Source organism: Pan paniscus, chromosome 14 (assembly GCF_029289425.2).
Source record: "Pan paniscus chromosome 14, NHGRI_mPanPan1-v2.0_pri, whole genome shotgun sequence".
NCBI classification, from domain to species: domain Eukaryota; kingdom Metazoa; phylum Chordata; class Mammalia; order Primates; family Hominidae; genus Pan; species Pan paniscus.
Genome location: NC_073263.2, coordinates 41061784 through 41078653, shown reverse-complemented (window position 1 = coordinate 41078653; position 16870 = coordinate 41061784). Strand labels below are relative to the sequence as shown.

General features: G+C 41.1%; 1 protein-coding gene across 1 annotated transcript in view; it reads left to right on the top strand.

Moving 5' to 3' along the window:
- VWA8 (von Willebrand factor A domain containing 8) overlaps positions 1-13519 on the top strand; it is a 393066-nt gene extending 379547 nt beyond the window's left edge. The window contains exons 43-45 of the mRNA XM_003806896.6: positions 3857-3955; positions 9649-9887; positions 12052-13519. Of these exons, the coding sequence (XP_003806944.2) occupies positions 3857-3955; positions 9649-9887; positions 12052-12160 (447 nt within the window). The 3' untranslated portion in view covers positions 12161-13519. The remainder of the gene's footprint in view (positions 1-3856; positions 3956-9648; positions 9888-12051) is intronic.
- The last annotated feature ends 3351 nt before the right edge of the window (positions 13520-16870 follow it).

Below are 16870 nucleotides of genomic sequence, written 5' to 3'. Positions count from 1 at the left end.
GAGATATATGGAAGCCCTTTGTAAACTGTAACAAACTATAAAGTCAATAAGTGTATTGTCCTATCCTTTCAATGACCCTGGGAGGTGGTAAGACAGGTATTACCCCATGTTGTGAGAGAGGTTAAGTGATTAACAAGCATACAGTGTTAGAGACTTTCTAAGCCATCATTGTTTACAAGGTAGAAACAAGGTTTAGAGAGGTTAAGTGATTTTTCTCTAAGTCAAAAAGCTTGTTCACGTCAGAGCCTAGAATCCTTGACCTTTCAGTACATTATTCTTTTCACGTTGACTTACATGATATGAAGAAAGGTTAGCCAGCTAATGCTATAGGTTATTACGTAACTAACACTAGGGTTCCGCTGGCATTTCTCTTGACTTTTTAAATCACATATTTATCTTCTGATCCTGTGTAGCTGGTAGTTAGTGGCACCATCTGAGAATGGTGTATTTATATTTCTAGAAGGACATGAGAATTTTACACCTAGTAGTTTTAATAAATAGCCTTAGATGATTGTCTCGTACCTACTTACAATGTGGCTGCATAATAAAGCATGGCATCTCCCAAAGCCAGCAAATGGTTGTCCGTCCTAATAGAAATTTACACATAAATCTTATTCATAAAATTGCTAATAGCACTTTGTCCTATGCATTCTAAACATTATAAATCATTCTTATTTGATGATAAACCACATCTTTGACCAAAATTTCAGCATTTGTTTTTGTTTGTTATACTTTTCTCTAAATGAAAAACACTTCCAAAAGAAAATATAGCAAAAGGGCATTTAAACAGATTTCTAAAGCAAAAAAGTATTTAAATTGGTCCTCTGCAGTTGAGGCTTTTCTTTACTACTGTGGCTTAATATTTATGTTAAATGCTAAATGTGAGACTGCACAGGGTTTTCAGGAATGTTCTGAAAAGTGCAGAAATCATGATCATAAAAATTTTGAGCTCAGAAAAAATTCTGATCTAAATGTTAGGCGGTTTGATAATGACAGTGAGGATCTTGTTTATTGACTCCTGTAGCTCCTCCATGGAAGCATGCTCGAGGCCCTGTCAAGTTGGATTTCACGATCATCGTAGAAACCAGATCAGGTGAACAGCAGATTTAGGAGTTAGAAAATGGAAATGAATGAGAGTATGCATCTTTTCCATTAACCCACACAATTTTCAGGATTAGCAAATCACTGTTGGTAAACCATGTTGGAATCCTTGGATAGCAGATACTAGATAATTTTGATGGAGGAGTATTGCTGGTAATGGAAGCTTAATATAATCTGCAGTAACGCCAGGGAATGGTCCACATTTGGATGTACTTTAGATTCCTCCCAAGCGTTTTATTGACTTTGGTCACAGAATAATCCTCAAACCCATCTGGAAGATGAGAAACCAGGGCCTGCAAACTATTTTATAAGCTCCATCGTGTCGCTTAGGTGTCTTTGCAAGCCTTTGCAGTACTCACCAGGCACAGACAAAGGCTGGTCTTTCCTTACCACAAATAAGAGATGAGAAAGAAAAAGGAAGGGAAAAAAAGAAGAAAGAAAGGGAAGAGGGAAGAAGGAAGAAAAAGAAGCATACAATCCACCTTTCTTTGTCTCATTTGCCTAGAAAAGTATAGTATATTTTTTTTCTCCTAGGCATATATTTAAATGGTAGATAGATATATCAGTCACACAATCAAATGATAGATGGATGGTTGCTAAAGTATTTCTGAAGGTTTTAATCAGCCAGTATCTTGTTTTACTAAAGACCAGCTAAAAACTGTATTTGTTGACTGCTCTTTGACCAGTTACATTGACCCTGTGACAGACCATATGATCAAAGATTTCTATAGTTTCATTCACTATCATCTAATTAGAAAGAACTCTAGCCATCAGTTAAAAGGGAGGGAAAAGTCAAACACATTCATAGCCCTCTTACCTCAGCCCAATATAAGAAACCTAGTTCCGTGTCAGGGAACTGATCTTATTCCCTCATGTGTAAGATCCTGTTTAGCAGATTACTTCACCAGCCCATAATGAAAGCAACCTGCCTGGCACTTTCTCAGGAGAACTTTCCCCTCTTGACTACAAACAGTTCCTGCCATGACCGTTGTCAAATCAGTCGGGGCCTCCCTGGAGTGTGCTTCCATGGAAGGATTATGCAAGCTCTCTCCACATCTGTGCCAATCCTACCACTGAACCCATGGATGACTTTAGTCAAGCCTATGCTGAAGCCAGAAATTTCCTATCCTGAGCAATTTCTAACAGCTGAGCTCAGCTGCTTTTAGTTTCAGTTTTTATTTGGTACCTTTTCACTCTATTGATAGCAAACTATACTAAGAATAATTTTTTTTCTTATATGGAATGTGTTACATCATTGGAAATCATTTACTGTCAACCTTTTTAATGCATTGATAAATTTCCTTCGATATTCTTTTATATTTAAACCAGGCACAGAATAATCTCCCACCATCTCACCCCCACCCATGGCCCCACTCTGGCCCTCCTCTGACCATGAACCTCCCATGAGGTGAGGTGTCTATGGGGCCAAAGGGCCTTTAAAGCCTGTTTTTAGATCATGCTCCTGGTACCTGGGATCCCCAACTATTCTCATGAAATGACCCCAAGCCTGCTTCCAAGTCCTGCGTGGGCCTCTTTCCTAAGTCCATCTTCCTAGGACAGACTGGCCAATTGTGTGAGCACCCCAAGGTCTGAGAGGTGGGCAGAGGGTAACTGTTGTTCATGATGGAGCGATGGAGTGTGGATGTCAGCACTGGGTGTCCACACACATGCATTTGAGGTACCTCATGGGGTGGGCCAGAGCCAACTATGAAAAGAGAAGGGCATGGGCTATGGGCCAGGGGCCATTACTGTCCATGTGACCATGTTCTAGCACAGAACTTCCAGGAACCCAAGTATTTGAAATTTGGCCCTGGCTTTCCAGGTTATTATAACGTATATTTTATCAAAGTGGGAGGACAGAACATGTTTTATTTAACAGTTGGTAGCCTGATGTATATCTTTGACATATTTAGACATAATATATGGGCCTCCATTTATTCCCTCCTGGGGATAACTGTTAGGTCTTCACCCCTAGCCACATCTCTCCCCCAGGACACAAGTTCAGCATATCTATAATGGGACTCATCTTCCCCAGGAAACCCTTCTTCTCACTTCCTATTTTTGCATAACAATTTCAACCAAATTTTTTCTGTTTCTTTCCATTTAAAACACAGCAGTTTCAGTTATGTTATGGATTGTTGTTTGTCAGCTAGCATGGACTAACCACCATTTATCCCATGATTGTTGAGGGGGAAAAATGCATTCCAGCTTCAAACAGCTTATTTGTAGAAGAATGTAGCCCACATGCAAGGGAAAAGCTTCTTATTGCCCCAACTTGATTGCAAACTCTCTTACAGCATTTGTGCAATAAACATGCTAGGCACTCTCTTAGATTCTAGAAATTCAAAGAGAAATAAGCTGTGGCCTCACCTTCAAATAACTCACCATTTTAAAAGGAACATACATGAAAAGAAATAACTGCATTGCTCTACAACACCTAGAGTATGTGTAACTCAAAGTTGGAGGGAACTACCTCACCCCAATTATAGTTTACCTCAGACCCCAGACTTTTTTTTCCAGACTCTGTGAAAAGGTTGCACTTGACTCCCAGCTCTAGCCTTTCTCAGTAGACAAGAGTTTCTCATGTACATAGTGAGATTAGAGAATGAAACACACATCTGTCTCACTGCATTTCTTTATGGCCATATGTTGAGCAACTTTGGACAATAATGGTCCAAAGAGTTGAACATTAAAGATCTAATGACTGTTCTTTTGTGGAGAAAAGTTTATAACTTTCTGGTTCTCTTGCATGTAGTATGACATCGTTGGACACTCTGGAGATGGCTACAACATTGGTCTGGTTCCAATGAACAAAATCCCCAAGGACAATAAGCAAAGACTAGAAATTCTGAAGGTAAATATATTTTATTACCTCTGTATTATGAAAGCTTCTATCAGGTTAGGTAACGACTAAAAGGATTCATTGAAGAAGCAGCAGATACACAGGAAAGAAAAAGACTGTTTCACACACATTCAAGTATTGAACTGAGAAAACACCCATCATGCCTAAAATCCTTTTCTCCACCATATAAAATTTAAAATTTGTCCCCTACATATTTTTAGGACACTTGGATTTAGATTGGGATTCTACAACCTGGGCCCCCTTGTATGTCCCATACGGCTCTTCTCAGCCCCTACATGTGCAATAGAAGGAAAAGAATGACCCCTTTTAAAATTTTATTTCAATAGTTTTTGGGGTACGAGTGGTTTTTGGTTATATGGATGAGTTCTTTAGTGGTGAATTTTGAGATAGTGTACCCACCACCCGAGCAGTGTACACTGTACCCAATATGTAGTCTTTTATCCCTCACCCCCCTGAGAACCTTCCCCACCTTAGTCCCCAAAGTCCATTATATCACTCTTATGTCTTTGTGTCCTCATAGCTTAGCTCCCACCTATAAGTGAGAACATACAGTATTTGGTTTTCGATTCCTGAGTTTCTTCCCTTAGAATAATGGCCTCCAGCTCCATCCAAGTTGCTGCAAATGCCATTATTTTATTCAGTTTTATGGCTGAGTAGTATTCCATGGTGTATATATACATTTTCTTTATCACTCATTGGTTGATGATGGACACTTAGGTTGGTTCCATATCATTGCAGTTGCTAATTGTGCTTCTATAAACGTGTGTGCATGTGTCTTTTTCATATTAATATAATGACTTCTTTTCCTTTGGGCAGATACCTATTAATGGGATTACTGGATTGAATGGTAGACCTACTTTAGTTCTTTAAGGACTTTCCATACTGTTTTCCATAGTGGTTGTACTAATTTACATTCCCACCAGCAGTGTAAATGTTCCCTTTTCACCACATCCACATATTTGGCTTTATTTCTGGGTTCTCTATTCTGTCTCATTGGTCTACGTGCCTATTTTTATACCAGTACCATGCTGTTTTGGTAACTATAGCCTTAGTATAATTTAAAGCCCTGGAATGTGATGCCTTCAGATTTGTTGCTTTTGCTTAGTATTTCTTTGGCTATCTGGGCTCTTTTTTGGTTCCACGTGAATTTTAGGATTGTTTTTTCTAGTTCTTTGAAAAATAATGATGGTATTTTGATGGGAATTACATTGAACCTGTTGATTGCTTTGGGCAGTATGGTCATTTTCACAATATTGATTCTCCTCATCTATGAGCATTGGATGTGTTTCCATTTGTTTGTGTCATCTGTGATTTCTTTCATCAGTGTTTTATAGTTTTCCTTGTAGAGCTCTTTCACCTCCTTGGTTAAGTATATTCCTAGGGTTTTGTGTGTGTGCAGCTATTGTAAAAGAGATTGAGTTCTTGATTTGATTCTCAGCTTGGTCATTGTTGGCATATAGCAGTGTTACTGATTTGTGTATATTGATTTTGTAACCTGAGACTTTACTGAATTCATTTATCAGATTTTAGGGTTTTCTTTTCTTTTCTTTTTTTTTTTTTTTACAGAAAACTTTTCTTTAATGTTGATTTTTGTTTTGTTTTTATGTTTTCAAGTTTATTTTTAATTTTTGCGGGTGCATAGTAAGTTTATATGCTTGTGGGGCACATAAGATATTTGATACGGGCATGCAATGCATAATATTCACAGCAGGGTTAAAGGGAAATCCATCACCTCAAGCATTTATCTTTTGTGTTACAAGCAATCCAATTGAACTATTTTAGTTATTTTAAATGTACAAAAAATTATTTTTTACGGCCAGGCACGGTGGCGCACGCCTGCAATCCCAGCACCCCGGGAGGCCAAGGCGGGCAGACCACCTGAGGCCAGGAGCTCGATACCAGCCCGGCCAACCTGGCGAAATCCCATCTCTACCAAAAATACAAAAAAAAAATTAGCTGGGCATGGTGGCGGGCACCCGCAATCCCAGCCACCCGGGAGGCTGAGGCAGGAGAACCGCCCGAACCTGGGAGGCAGAGGCTGCAGCGAACCAAGATCACACCACTGCGGTCTCCAGCCTGGGTGACAGAGCAACACTCTGTCTCACACACACACACACTATATATATATATATATATATATATATATATATATATATATATATATATATATAGTGTGTGTGTATATATATGTGTGTGTGTATATATATATACACACACGTATAGAGGTATATATATATTTTTTATATATATACATATATATGTGTATATATATACGTATATACGTGTGTATATACGTGTGTATATACGTATACGTGTGTATATACGTATACGTGTGTATATACGTATACGTGTGTATATGTGTATATACGTATATATACGTGTGTATATACGTATATATACGTGTGTATATACGTGTATATATACGTGTGTATACGTATATATATACGTGTGTATATACGTGTGTGTATATACGTGTGTATATACGTGTTTGTATATACGTGTGTATATACGTGTGTGTATATACGTGTGTGTATATACGTGTGTATATACGTGTGTGTATACGTATATATATACGTGTGTGTATACGTGTATATATATACGTGTGTGTATACGTGTATATATATACGTGTGTGTATACGTGTATATATACGTGTGTGTATACGTGTATATATACGTGTGTGTATACGTATATATATACGTGTGTGTATACGTGTATATATATACGTGTGTGTATACGTGTATATATATACGTGTGTATATACGTGTATATATATACGTGTGTATATAGAGAGAGGTGTATATATATACGTATATATATATAGAGAGAGAGATATATATATATATATATTTTTTTTAACTACAGTCACCCTGTTGTGCTAGCTAACACTAGGTCTTATTCTTTGTTTGTTTTGAGATGGAGTCTTGCTCCGTCACTCAGGCTAGAGTGCAGTGGCACAATCTCGGCCCGCTACGACCTCCTCCTCCCGGGTTCAAGCCAGTCTCCTGCCTCAGCCTCCCAAGTAGCCGGTACCACAGGCACGCGCCACCATGCCTGGCCAATTTTTCTGTTTTGTTTTGTATCTTTAGTAGAGATGGGGCTTCATTATGTTGGCCAGGCTGGTCTCGAGCTCCCAGTCTCAGGTGATCTGCCCACCTCAAAGTGCTGGGTCTACAGGCGTCAGCCACCGTGCCTGGCTTGTTTCTTCTTTTCATTTTTGTTTGAAACGGTGTCTTGCTCTGTTGCCCAGGATGGAGTGCAATGGTACATTCTCGGCTCACTACAACCTGCGCCTCCCACGCCTAAGCGACTCTCCTGCCCCAGCCCTCCGAGCAGCTGAGATCACAGGTGCATGCCACCATACCCAGCTAATTTTTTGTATTTTTAGTAGAGACAGGGTTCCACCATGCCAGCCAGGCCGGTCTCGAACTCCCGACCTCGTGATCTGCCCGCCTCAGCCTCCCAAAGTGCTGGGACCACAGACATGAGCCACTGTGCCCAGCCTGTTTGTTTCCTTTTTTTTTTTTTTTTTTTTAGTATTTATTGATCATTCTTGGGTGTTTCTCGGAGAGGGGGATTTGGCAGGGTCATAGGACAATAGTGGAGGGAAGGTCAGCAGATAAACATGTGAACAAGGGTCTCTGGTTTTCCTAGACAGAGGACCCTGCGGCCTTCCGCAGTGTTTGTGTCCCTGGGTACTTGAGATTAGGGAGTGGTGATGACTCTTAACGAGCATGCTGCCTTCAAGCATCTGTTTAACAAAGCACATCTTGCACCGCCCTTAATCCATTTAACCCTGCATGTACACAGCACGTTTCAGAGAGCATGGGGTTGGGGGTAAGGTTATAGATTAACAGCATCCCAAGTCAGAAGAATTTTTCTTAGTACAGAACAAAATGGAGTCTCCCATGTCTACTTCTTTCTACACTGACACAGTAACAATCTGATCTCTTTTCCCCACATTTCCCCCTTTTCTATTCGACAAAACCGCCATCGTCATCATGGCCTGTTCTCAATGAGCTGTTGGGTACACCTCCCAGACGGGGTGGCGGCCTGGCAGAGGGGCTCCTCACTTCCCAGATGGGGCAGTGGCCTGGCAGAGGGGCTCCTCACTTCCCAGATGGGGCGGCCAGGCAGAGGCGCCCCCCACCTCCCTCCCAGACAGGGCAGCTGGCCGGGCAGGAGCTGCCCCCCCCCACCTCCCTCCCGGACAGGGCAGCTGGCCTGGCTGGGGCTGCCCCCTACCTCCCAGACGGGGCGGCTGGCCGGGCGGGGGCTGTCCCCCACCTCCCAGATGGGGCAGCTGCCAGGCGGAGGGGCTCCTCACTTCGCAGATGGGGTGGCTGCCAGGCGGAGGGGCTCCTCACTTCTCAGACAGGGCAGCCGGGCAGAGACGCTCCTCACCTCCCAGATGGGGTGGCGGTCGGGCAGAGACACTCCTCAGTTCCCAGACGGGGTCGCGGCCGGGCAGAGGTGCTCCTCACATCCCAGATGGGGCGGTGGGGCAGAGGCGCTCCCCATATCTCAGACGATGGGCGGCCAGGCAGAGACACTCCTCACTTCCTAGATGGGATGGCGGCCGGGAAGAGGCGCCCCTCACTTCCCAGACTGGGCTGCCGGTCAGAGGGGCTCCTCACATCCCAGACGATGGGCGGCCAGGCAGAGACGCTCCTCACTTCCCAGACGGGGTGGCGGCCGGGTAGAGGCTGCAATCTCGGCACTTTGGGAGGCCAAGGCAGGCGGCTGGGAGGTGGAGGTTGCAGCGAGCCGAGATCACGCCACTGCACTCCAGCCTGGGCAACATTGAGCACTGAGTGAGCGAGACTCCGTCTGCAATCCCGGCACTTCGGGAGGCGGAGGCAGGCAGATCACTTGCGGTCAGGAGCTGGAGACCAGCCTGGCCAACACGGCGAAACCCCATCTCCACCAAAAAATGCAAAAACCAGTCAGGTGTGGCGGCGCGCGCCTGCAATCCCAGGCACTCTGAAGGCTGAGGCAGGAGAATCAGGCAGGGAGGTTGCAGTGAGCCGAGATGGCGGCAGTACAGTCCGGCCTCGGCTTTCACAACTTTGGTGGCATCAGAGGGAGACCGGGGAGAGGGAGAGGGAGACGGGAGAGGGACAGGGTTTTCTAGATATACAATCATATCATTGGTGAGCAGAATGACCGCTTTTAGAGTGCTCCCTGTCCCCAATTTTATGTATAATTCATTTCACACACTTAAGCCTGCAACAGAAAAATGCACATCACAATTTTGAGTCAATTTCCTCCATCGTTATTGACGTGAGTACAATGTTTTTAGTATTATACCTTTGTTTATTGGAAACTCAACTCATTCCTTATTTTCCTCCTGTGTCATCTGCATCCTCCAATGTGATACCAAGTTTTATATTTTCTTATATTTTCTCACTTTAAGTGGAAGTGCAAGCTTCCACTTAAAACTAAGTGCCCACTGTGATAGTTTTGGAATGATATCCTATATCTAATGAAATTCTATGCCAGATACAAATATCACTGTATACTGTTGTCACTCAAATATGCAAATTAAATAGAACTAACTTAGAATGTACTACTCATGGGTAATAATTGGTATGTATGCATGCTCATGGTCAATAGAAAAATAATCGTATTTGTTAAAAAAGAAGTTTCTCACCCATGGCTTTTGTGCAACTTCTCTTACCTCCAGACAATGCATGCCCACTCTCAGTTCTGCATGAGTGGGGACCACACGTTAGAAGGGACAGAACATGCCATCAAGGAAATTGTCAAAGAAGAAGCTGATGAGTACTTTGTCATAGTCTTGAGTGATGCAAATCTGTCACGATATGGAATACATCCTGCTAAGTTTGCTCAAATCCTCACAAGAGACCCTCAAGTAAATGCTTTTGCCATTTTTATTGGCTCTTTAGGTGATCAAGCAACCAGGTAAGTGTCATCTGAGCATACAGAAAAGGGCAGGTACGGAGATACTGAGTAGCTAACACATGCTGTTTTATAGGCTTAGCACCATGAGGGACAGTGAGGCAGATGGAGGAAAAACAGAAACTAGAGTTGCTAGCCTCAAGGGGTTTATAATCTAGTTGAGGGGATATGTTCTAGCTTTTGTTTAGATGAACAATAATAATTTTAAATTAATTATTTTTTAGTTTATATTTAAGCCACTAATAAATCATTGACAAATTGATTTGTCACTAATAAACTGGGTAGTATTTTATACATTTGGCACTTTATGTCAAGCTCCTAAGCTCAGGCTAATCATTTTGTGTTCAAATCATATTAAAAATCGTGAACATCTACTATTTTCCTAGCATAGGAGATAGTGTGTGTGTGTATGAATGTCTATACTATTAGACATATATATACACACATATGTGTTATATCCCCATAGAGACATCACCTACATATATGCATGCCTGTATATATATATAGACACACTCACATGTATCCCTTCTTATTGCTGGAGAGACAAGGCAGGTGAAACACTTGGCGACAACATAAGATAATATACATATAGTTAGATACTACACTGAATATACTAAATATTCAATAGAGAATCTTATGATCAGACAATAAATACCAGCGGGTATGATCTGAAAGGAGAGATCTGGAAACACTTTCATAACTTGAACACACTAACATTTATCTTTTTGAATTACAAACAGAAAGAGCTCATGGTTTTTCTGTGTTTAAAATACCTGTAAGAAACACAAAACACCAGTGAAAGTAATCTTAAAAAAAAAAAAAAAATCCCTGCCTAAAGCACAAAGGGCCTACGTTTTTGTTATTCCACCCCTTTTACTTTTCATACTCTGTGACTGGAAATGTTTTAATATCCAAAATGCTAGCAGCTTTTTCTCTTTCTATTCCCTTTGCCTTGCTGTAAGGTTGCAGAGCGAGGTTGAGAACAGACTTAATATCATGTAGTTACAGTCATTTTATGACATGACTTTGCATTCTTCTTAGTTTTTACAAGTTAGCGCTTTGCATCTTTTAAAACCTCCACATCCTCAAACACAAACTATGCCTTTTCCACCCAGGTTTTCCTCAGCATCAGCCCAGTATTAGGCAGACAACAAGCTCAACAAATACTAGTTGAGATGAAATGGCTATTTTGTCTTTCTAGTGAACAGATCCTGTTTGAATACTTAAGAAAGCACAATAATACCCTTGTGGTTTCCTAGGGAAATGGTCCAACATCCACTGGCAAAAGATATGTTGCAGAATTAGCTGGCTTACCAGGCATGCCAAATATACGATACTACACAGGATGGTTGAATTTTATTAAATGTCATTCCAAAGCCAGACTTCACTGGCACAGTGAAAGGAGGCGTTCTTTTGAAGAGAACTGTGTCTTACAGTTTTGTTGCCTTCAAAATGGCCTTTTGTTCCAAATTATAAATCAGTATTTTAAAAAGTATCATAACTTCAATGACATGTTATTTTTAAGGATAATTCAAATCAAAACCCATTATAAGTTTTTTAAAATTCACTTAAAAATGAGTTGGAAAAAATTTCATAAGCCTGTATAACCTCAGTGTCATTGAAGCAGTAATTGGACAATCCAGATCGCATTTCACATTGTGTGATGTGGACCAAAAAAAAGAGAGAGAGGCAAAGAAAGAAAGAACCACTCAGGGTTTGGCTGGGCAGCGTTTTTAGAGGCCTGTTTTCTAAGGAAGGAAAAGCACTTCGAAATACAGTGTAAGGTCAACATATTTGCTAGACCCAGGAGGTGAGCTGATTCCATATGAATCCCTATGGCTCTGTTATACCAAAAGAATATGAAATACCAAGAAATGGCAGTAAAGAAAAGAAGAAAATTTTTTCTTTTCAAATTCACTGACTTTCTCACTGAAAAGACCTTTCTTTCAGTTCCCTGCTTTTGCTGTGTCTTTCCTTGTTGCTCTTCCAAGCCTTTCATTGTTTAATGACAACTAATTCAATGGTAGGCAGAGAGCAAGGTATTAGAAAGTAAAAACTTCCTTTCCTAAGAAACCATTAGGGGGCTGTGGTTTGCCAGGGCAGGAGGTGGAAGGGAGCCCCATTTACAGTGGTAACTTCCTTTCCCTTTCCCTTTCCATCCTGGCAGGCTTCAGAGAACTTTACCAGCTGGTCGGTCTTTCGTTGCCATGGATACCAAGGATATCCCTCAGATTTTACAACAGATCTTCACCTCCACCATGTTGTCGAGTGTCTAAGAAGTGCCCTTCATCACCCTGATGACACCAGGATTTGAAATAAGACAGGAATAAAGAGTATTCTGAAAAAAAGAAGATACGGATGAAGTGAACCCATGCAGTGATTGGATGATTCTGGCATTCCTGGGTCTTTCTACACTTGCTCAGTAATGAGAATTCAGAGAAGCAGCCAGAAGGAGACTTAAACATGGAAAGATACTCCACTGATGAGTTTAGAAGTCATTAGGGCAAGCTAGTTGACCTGCACTTTATCAAAGGTTGGGGTTAAAGGAAGGTGGTTTTGAGAACTATGTGTTTGGTCTGTTTCCAAAAACCTGAGGGGGAGAAAATACTTTGCTTTTGCCTTAACACATCATCTGGTCACCTTAGAAAAGCGACCCCATCAAACTGAGCCTTTGATGTCACATTCTGACACAAGATGCAAGTCTGTGCAAAACCCACCAAAATGCTCCTATCCAACAATTATTTTTATTTTCTCCCTGCTCTGTATTGACCAGAAAACAATGATTTTATAATATTTAACCCACCAAAAAGTCCCTCCAACAGCAATATCTTATGAAAGGCTGGCTGTTCTCAATAATTTCATTTTCTTGGCCAAAGCCAAAAGGAATCAAAAAATCTTGGAGTGCTTGCCTTTCCACGTGACTTTTAAAAGGCTCTTAAAGAGCAAATGTCCTCTTCTCCTTGCTGCTAGAGTGGGAGGGGGAAGATGTCTTGCCTTAGAAGTTTCCTGTTCCTTCTGTTCTTCTGGCATCTCTCAAAAAATTCACAGTACTCCATTTTGGGGTCCAAACTGTAATGCTCAAAATAATAAATGCTTACACGAAAATTATTTATTGAGAATATTCATATAAAAATTACCTAAAGCAAAGTAAAAAAAGTAAAATCAAGGTGGTATATTTGAAGTGAATGGTGATTGGAAATTTTTAGCTGTAACAAAAAGAAAGAAAACAACTTTTTTTAAAGCCTCATTCTCTTTTCTTTCAAAATGTACCTCATTCCCACACACTCTTGGGCTGACCTTTATCAATAATAGGCTCAATATTACTTTAAAATAAGATGCTTCAGCAAAAGTCATTCTCTCTTTAACCATATAATTTAAAAACTCCTCTTCACGATTGATAGCAAAATCAGAAACGTTAGGGCACCAGTGAGTTGAAAAAACTGGTCTTAAGTTGGAAAAACTATTATTAATAATAATATCCTATCCATCCATATATATTGAAATTGTACAGGTCCATAATTTAATTTTAATTAATTATAGGAAAGAAGAAAAGATAATACCCATTTGTTCTATCACCCCCTCTCCCTATCATTAACTATCAAATAAATAAAAGCAATCTGATTTCCAGCACGGTACTACCCGGTGAGTTTGCATGGCTTTCTTGTTCCTCTAGTGAGACACCTGCTCCATGTATTGAACCATTCAATGATGCAAACAATTTCAATCCAATATGTATCTTTAAAAATGTAATTGCATTCCAACAGTCGCCACAACAGCAGCTAGCATTTACTGATGATTTACTGTGAACCAGGTATATGCTAAGTGATTGCATACATTATTTCATTCATCCTTACAACAATGCATGTAACAGGGGTATTTTTTACCTTATTTTGCAGGTGATAAAGAAAGTGAGGCTCAGAGAATTTAAGTCACTTTCCCAAGATTGTTGTTACTAGACCTTTCACTAACTATTCATGGTACCATTAACATCCTCATTTTACAAGTAAAGAAACTGAGGCTTAGAGAAGTTCAAGAAAATAGGCCACACTCACAGCCAGGCAGGGGCAAAGCTGGGCCTCCAGCCTCCAGGCCCCTTAATGCCTTTGCGTCCCTCGCAGTCCCACGCCTCTTGCTGCATCTCACAAATGTACATGTCACACTCCTGCTGCCTTTTTCTCTTCCTTCCAGTGTGGCTTCTCTTCTTGGACCCTGTCCACATTCACAGGGCTCTCTTCCTCTCCCTTTCCTCAGAAAGTCTATCTGCCCATATTAGAGCACTCAGAGGTGTGGGGACTGAGGACATGGGACACTGTCGGGGGAACACTTCTAACTGCTGCTTCCTTGCTAGGCACAGCAGCAATCTGAGGAAGTGCCCTTCCAAGTGGCAGCTTAACCCCAAGGGATGCCCCTTAGCTAGCGGGTCACTGCCCCTGAAAGCCTTTGGAAGTGGAATCCAAGGGAGATTAAAGGAACAGCCAACCTTTAGCAAATCCTCCCCATGCGTAACTACCTGAGGAGGCAGAAGCCATTTTTTTGACATGGAAAGAATGTTCTCAAGTAATTTAATTTACCTTTCTCGACCAGCCAGACATCCTCTGTAATTGCTATTTTTAAAAAAGCACAGTACTCCTGGCTTTTCTGATTTGTGAAGGGGAAGGATGATGGGGAAAGGGAATTGAGACTGAGAAGACGAAGAGCTTATTTTCACTTCTTGCAATACCTAAGAAGTGTGTGCATTTATTATTAAATGTACTTAATTATAGACCACTCCAAGCTGTTCCCAGGCCCTTCTTAGGGCCAAGACATTATAATAAATGCATTGTGTGCCTCGGGGTGTTCCACTGAAAGGCATCTAACCCCTGTCTCCTTAGTAAGCACATGTAATGCTGAGAAGGTTCATTGTTACCCGTGAGCAGCCAGGAGGAATGAATGCTGTGAATAGCTGCAGTATATGATGCATATTCCCCCTAGAATCCTTTGTGTGCCCGACAAAATGACCTCATCACAGATGATGGGGAGGCTCAGCACAGCCATAAGAAGTGGATCAGAGGGGGAGTACTTGAAGGGAACCCATCAGATGTTTGGAATGAATCACTTAATTCTTTATACTACACTCTTTCCTGTGAACTGTCAGAGGAGGAGAAATCCATCAATGCCAGCAAGATTTTCTCTAAACAAACTCTTGGGCTTTGAAAGCCGTTTGGAAGTGGTTTTCAGTAGACAGCATTGTCATTGTTCCTGAAAGACCAACCTTGGAGGCTTCCAGCCTCCCTCCACCTGGCTCCTTCCTGTCCCTGTCAGATCAGGCAAAATTAAATTTCTAAGTGAATAAAGCTGGGAGAAACAGACAAGGGGAACAACAGGAATAGTGGCTTATTTGCTGCATTTCGATTTGTTTCCAATGACCACAATTGTAAGATACTCCACAAATTCTAAGCCAGCCTCTCCTGCCTGGACAACTTGTTTCTGGAATTGCATCTAAGGAATAATCAAATGTCGACATATTTAATATATTGTACATAGCTTTTTAATCTTATTAAGAAACAAAATGTCCACTTTTATCATTTTTTTCCAACCAGTAACATAAATGGCTTTTAAAAATACTTAAGTCTAATTTCTGGTCAGGATTATATCACAAGGTTCTTTTTCCCTTTTTCCTTTTTCTGTTTTTTTTTTTTTTTTTTTTTTTTTTTTTTTTTGAGATAGATAGGGCCTTGCTCTGTCACTCAGGCTGGAATGCAGTGGCACAATCATAGCTCACTGAAGCCTCAACCTCGTGGGGTCAAGAGATCTTTCTGCCTTAACCTCCTGAGTAGGTGGAACTACTGGTTCATGCCACCATGCCCAGCTAATTTTTTTTTTTTTTTGGTAGGGACGGGGTTTCACCATGTTGCTGAGGCTGGTCTCAAACTCCTAGCCTCAAGCAATCCTCCTACCTTGACCTCCCAAAGTGCTGGGATTACAAGTATGAGCCCCTTCACCCAGCCAGGAAAACCTATTGCCTTTTCTTTACTCTTGTTCTAAGACTTGCTATGGCAAAAGTACTACAGGTAATGGAGAGGAATTCCAATTCTCCAGCTTATCATGGGGAGTAATTGCAAACTTTAGGTAGAATTTGTCTGTGACCCTGCTCAGCTATTAAGTGCCTGTGTAAACTTGGGCTAATCACTTCTGGGTCTCAATTGAATGAAACCTACGATTTAAAGGGATTGGAACTGAAAATCCACTGCTCCATTATCTCAAACAGGAAATTGAGATAATTTACGAGAGCCACACACTTCAGTGCACCTTTTGTCTCCAAAACCCCACACATGCAAAAGATAACCTATCTCCTCAGTACACAGAGGATTTTGGCACCTATATCAACTGCCTTAAAATAATGTTACTGACTGAATATGCATACTAAAAGTTATATAAACATCATTAAAATTGAACAAAGGAGGCTTTCCCTCGTCAGCTGAAAGGATTATTTCTGTTTGATAGTTATTTACAAGATTTCTGCCTATTGTCTCATGCTTTGCACTTGGCTGTCTTAAGATAAAATTACATGTCTGCTGATGGGCACATTGAAAATCAAAAAGGATCAGGAATTGGAAAACTACTGCGTGCCAAGAGCTGACCTTTGTTCTGCAGCTGAAGAATGAGTAATTGTGTGTGTGTGTGTGTGTGTGTGTGTGTGTGTAATTATTAAATCCTGTAAACAAAATTTCCTCCAGAGGGTAAAAAATGCTTGCCAAGCAAACATCTCAAGTTGAGGATGACATGACAACTCTTTTTTGAGACCTAAGCACTGCCTGGGGCTTTTGCCTTCAGAGACCGCATCTGTTCTTGCATGGTGGTGCACGTTGGCTTTGGAATACCAAGACTACATAATTTTAAAATCAAGTGGTGTTTGTGGTATTTGGCCACGCAGAGCAAAGTATAACATTCTTTTAAAGTGGTTTGGATCCTGGGGGTGGGAAGAACGTCATGTTCTGCTGTAAGAA